The 5,039-nt window shown below is 38.7% G+C and overlaps 1 protein-coding gene across 1 annotated transcript; it reads left to right on the top strand.

Moving 5' to 3' along the window:
• The first annotated feature begins 3,604 nt into the window (after positions 1–3,604).
• On the top strand, positions 3,605–4,537 carry Or9m1l1 (olfactory receptor family 9 subfamily M member 1 like 1). The gene has a single exon (XM_087655335.1). The coding sequence runs from the start codon at positions 3,605–3,607 to the stop codon at positions 4,535–4,537; it is 933 nt and encodes a 310-aa protein (XP_087511461.1).
• Positions 4,538–5,039: the final 502 nt, after the last annotated feature.

Here is a 5,039-nt window from a genome sequence, read left to right as displayed (position 1 = left end):
AATCTATGTCTTTTTATTGGGGAGTTGAGGCCATTGATATTGAGAGATATTAAGGAATAGTGATTATTGCTTCCTGTTATATTCATATTTGGATGTGAGGTTATGTTTGTGTGCTTTCATTCTCCTTGTTTTGTTGCCAAGACGATTAGTTTCTTGCTTCTTCTAGGGTATAGCTTGCCTCCTTATGTTGGGCTTTACCCTTTATTATCCTTTGTAGTGCTGGATTTGTAGAAAGATATTGTGTAAATTTGGTTTTGTCATGGAATATCTTGGTTTCTCCATCTATGTTAATTGAGAGTTTTGCAGGATACAGTAACCTGGGCTGGCATTTGTGTTCTCTTAGGGTCTGTATGACATCTGTCCAGGATCTTCTGGCCTTCATAGTTTCTGGCGAAAAGTCTGGTGTGATTCTGATAGGTCTGCCTTTATATGTTACTTGACCTTTTTCCCTTACTGCTTTTAATATTCTTTCTTTATTTTGTGCGTTTGGTGTTTTGACAATTATGTGACGGGAGGTGTTTCTTTTCTGGTCCAATCTATTTGGAGTTCTGTAGGCTTCTTGTATGCCTATGGGTATCTCTTTTTTTAGGTTAGGGAAGTTTTCTTCTATGATTTTGTTGAAGATATTTACTGGTCCTTTGAGCTGGGAGTCTTCACTCTCTTCTATACCTATTATCCTTAGGTTTGATCTTCTCATTGAGTCCTGGATTTCCTGTATGTTTTGGACCAGTAGCTTTTTCCGCTTTACATTATCTTTGACAGTTGAGTCAATGATTTCTATGGAATCTTCTGCTCCCGAGATTCTCTCTTCCATCTCTTGTATTCTGTTGGTGAAGCTTGTATCTACAGCTCCTTGTCTTTTCTTTTGATTTTCTATGTCCAGGGTTATTTCCATGTTTTCTTTCTTGATTGCTTCTATTTCCATTTTTAATTCCTTCAACTGTTTGATTGTGTTTTCCTGGAATTCTTTCAGGGATTTTTGCGATTCCTCTCTGTAGGCTTCTACTTGTTCTCTAAGGGAGTTCTTTATGTCTTTCTTGAAGTCCTCCAGCATCATGATCAAATATGATTTTGAAACTAGATCTTGCTTTTCTGGTGTGTTTGGATATTCAGTGTTTGCTTTGGTGGGAGAATTGGGCTCCGATGATGCCATGTAGTCTTGGTTTCTGTTGCTTGGGTTCCTGCGCTTGCCTCTTGCCATCAGATTATCTTTAGTGTTACTTTGTTCTGCTATTTCTGACCGTGGCTAGACTGTCCTATAAGCCTGTGTGTCAGGAGTGCTGTAGACATGTTTTCCTGTTTTCTTTCAGCCAGTTATTGGGACAGAGTGTTCTGCTTTCGGGCGTGTAGTTTTTCCTCTCTACAGGTCTTCAGCTGTTCCTGTGGGCCTGTGTCTTGAGTTCACCAGGCAGGTTTCTTGCAGGGGAAAAGTTGGTCCTACCTGTGGTTCCAAGGCTCAAGTTTGCTCGTGGGGTACTGCCTAAGTCCTCTCCGCGGAGGCAGCAACCGGGAAGATCTGCGCTGCTCTTTCCGGGAGCCTCCGTGCACCAGGGTTCCAGATGGCGTTTGGTGTTTTCCTCTGGCGTCTGGATGTGCACAGAGTGCAGTCTCTTCTGGTTTCCCAGGCGTGTCCGCCTCTCTGAAGGTTTGGCTCTCCCTCCCACGGGATTTGGGTGCAGAGAACTGTTTATCCGGTCTGTTTCCTTCAGGTTCTGGAGGTGTCTCAGGCGCAGGGATCCTGCCGCTCCTGGGCCCTCCCCTACGGGAACCCAGAGGCCTTATACAGTTGCCTCTTGGGCCAGGGATGTGGGCAGGGGTGGGCAGTGTTGGTGGTCTCCTCCGCTCTGCAGCCTCAGGAGTGCCCACCTCCCTGTTGTGGTTACTTAATCAGAGAGCTAATAAATACTATTAAGTTTTACTTAGTCCACAATTTGGAAAGTCAAAGTGATTATCTTTGAGACATTTCCAAGACAAACATTAGTTGCATCATTGCATTTTATGCTTAATGAATTCCTTTGTGAAGCTGTTTAATTGCTCACTTATTTTGTCATGGGAATTTGGATACTAATGCTTTAGTTCCTAGAAAATCATGTGAGATTAATGTCCTAAAAGCAAACCATAAAATGTCCTGACTTTCCTAGGAACTCAACCTTTTTATGGGAGGTGTATTTTCCTTGAAGAATACAGAAGGTGTGTCAAAAATGGAAAATGAGAAATGCTATAATGGATTTATATTTTTTGTTTAAGTGTTATATATATATCTTCTGTTCAAAAATAAACTGTGGTTTGCAACAGTGAATAAGGAGGTGAATAAGAGAAAGGTAATCTGGTAAGTATTCTTATCACAATTCTCAGATATTGACAGTGGGTGGGACTGCATGATACAGTTCTCACAACTGTCTAGAAAACTGGTGAATGACTTGAACATGACTCCTGCCAAGCACATTTTTCATCCTCCTGGTGAGTCTAGCAATTAATCTGAATACACTTAAAGTGTGATATTTTTAATACATTTATCCATATTATTAGATCCTGAGGCAATGTCTAAATATGAACACTTCAGAGTAAGGCATTATCTATTAACTAAATAAATTAAATAGAGTCAGGCATGGTGGAACACACCTTTAATTTAATTTTTGGGACACTGATGAAGGTAGAACTCTGTGAGTTAGATGTGAGGTGAGCCTGGGCTTTCAGTGAGCTCCAGGGCAACCAAATCTACATATGACACCCAGCCTCAAAACCACACCAAAAAACCATTGAAGGAACAAAAAAGGGACAGATTTAGATAGCAAGTGGCATAAATTTAATTTGTAAAATACATTGATTTCTCCTTATTTTAACTTACTGGTATCAGTACCTATTTTTTTTTTATAAAAAAAAAGCATGTAGTAAGCCTGCAGGTGAGATTAAAACATTTAAAGAAAATTAGTGACAGAAGTGTGACATTAAATCTGTAGAACTTTGAATCATTACATAATGATTTATTGGTCCACTTCAATCGTTTTCAGATTATAGATAAACATCAGACATGGTAGATGTTTGTCCTGCTGAACATTACTTAGCTTCTGAGAAACTCACTGCAGAATGATTCCTGGTTTTAATTTTGTTTTATTTTATTTTGTGTTACTCATGGTAGTTAAAGAATTCTGAGGGCATCCTTTGTTCCTCACCTGGAAACTATACCTTAAGGAGAAAAACAATCCTTCTACTCTTTTGTTGACAGAAATTCTTCTGGAACTGAGAGACTTTCATCTACTGTAGCAATTGATGGGATAAAATACAGGAAACCTACAAATTGGTACACAGTTGTAAAACTTACACTGAAGAAACCTTTAATGATGATGAAAGAGAACCAATAAAAATAAAAATAATTATCCATATTCAAAGAGCACTACAATGTGGTGATGAATATGAAAAATGAAATTTTAAAGAAGACATTATAAATTCCAATTTAGCAGCACACTTGAAAATTTGCTATTATTCTTATTCTATGAGAATGAGGTAGATTGTAAATCACTTTTCTGTTGAATTTTAAATTTATCAATGTGTTTATTCCATTTCTATTACACCCCGGCTGCAGAAACCAAATTTTCTACAAATAATGAGTCTGAAGAATACCACTGTGAAGACTGAATTTCTTCTCCTGGGATTCAGTGATCACCCAGAACTCCAGAGTCTTCTATTTGCTGTGTTTTTCTCCATCTACTCTGTTACTCTGATGGGGAATATTGGCATGATCTTATTGATCACAGTCAGTTCTAATTTACACATTCCCATGTACTTTTTCCTCTGTATTCTATCCTTCATAGATGCATGCTACTCTTCTGTCATTGCCCCCAAATTACTTGTGGATCTGATTTCTGACAAGAAGGTGATTTCTTACAATGGCTGTGCTACACAGTTATACTTTTTCTGCTCTCTGGTTGACACAGAATCTTTCCTTTTGGCTGCCATGGCTTATGACAGATACATTGCAATCTGTAACCCCCTGCTCTATACTGTACTTATGTCCAAGAGAGTCTGTACTCAGCTAGCATTTGGTGCATTCCTAGGTGGAACTATGAGTTCAATAATCCATACTACTAATACATTCCAGTTGTCATTCTGCTCCAAAGAAATTAACCATTTCTTTTGTGATATTTCTCCACTCTTCTCTCTGTCCTGCTCTGATACCTACACACATGATATAATACTGGTAGTGTTTGCAAGTTTGGTGGAAGCTCTCTCCCTTCTTGCTGTTCTCCTCTCCTATATGTATATTATTGTGGCCATTCTTAAAACAGGGTCTGCAGAGGGAAGAAAGAAAGGGTTTTCTACTTGTGCTTCTCACCTAACAGTAGTCACTATTTATCATGGTACTCTGATTTTCATTTATTTGCGTCCTAGTACAGGACATTCAATGGATATTGACAAGATGACCTCTGTGTTTTATACATTGATTATACCCATGCTTAACCCCTTGATATACAGTCTCAGAAACAAAGATGTCAAATTTGCCTTCAGAAAAATGATTAGGAAGAATTTATTTTCTTAGATAAATAAAGATATGCTTCCCAACGTTAGCAAATTTCTTTGGATTTTCCTTCTAAAATTTGGAAAATTCAGTTGAATATTTTATTTCCCCAACTGTATTTATAATGAGGTTCCATTAAGAAAGAAATTCAGATATGCATGTAGCAGAGGATGGTCTTGTGGGGCATGAATGGGAGGAGAGGCCTTTGGTCCTGTGAAGGCTGAGTGCTACAGTGCAGGGGAATTCTAGGTCAGGAAGTGGAGGGAGTGGGTGGATAGGTGGGGGAGCACCACCATAGAAGCAGGTGGAGGGGGATTGGGATAGGGAGTTTGTGACAAGGCTCTGCTTCATGCCATTATGATGTGAACATTACCATCCTTTCTTTAAACACTAAGGACATCATCCTTCATATATGGTTTGATATGGTAGCTGATAATCTCTTGAATAATATTACACATGGTAATCTATAATGTTTACATTAACTCTCTAATAGTTGATATGCATGTGAATTTACTATAGCCTC

This window comes from Rattus norvegicus, chromosome 3, assembly GCF_021556685.1.
Source record: "Rattus norvegicus strain SHRSP/BbbUtx chromosome 3, alternate assembly SHRSP_T2T, whole genome shotgun sequence".
In the NCBI taxonomy this organism is placed as follows: Eukaryota; Metazoa; Chordata; class Mammalia; order Rodentia; family Muridae; genus Rattus; species Rattus norvegicus.
This window is presented reverse-complemented; position numbering and strand designations above follow the sequence as displayed.

Bases quoted from the DNA above. Each gene is read 5' to 3' on its own strand.
- Or9m1l1 (XM_087655335.1), top strand. From the start codon at position 3,605: ATGAGTCTGAAGAATACCACTGTGAAGACTGAATTTCTTCTCCTGGGA.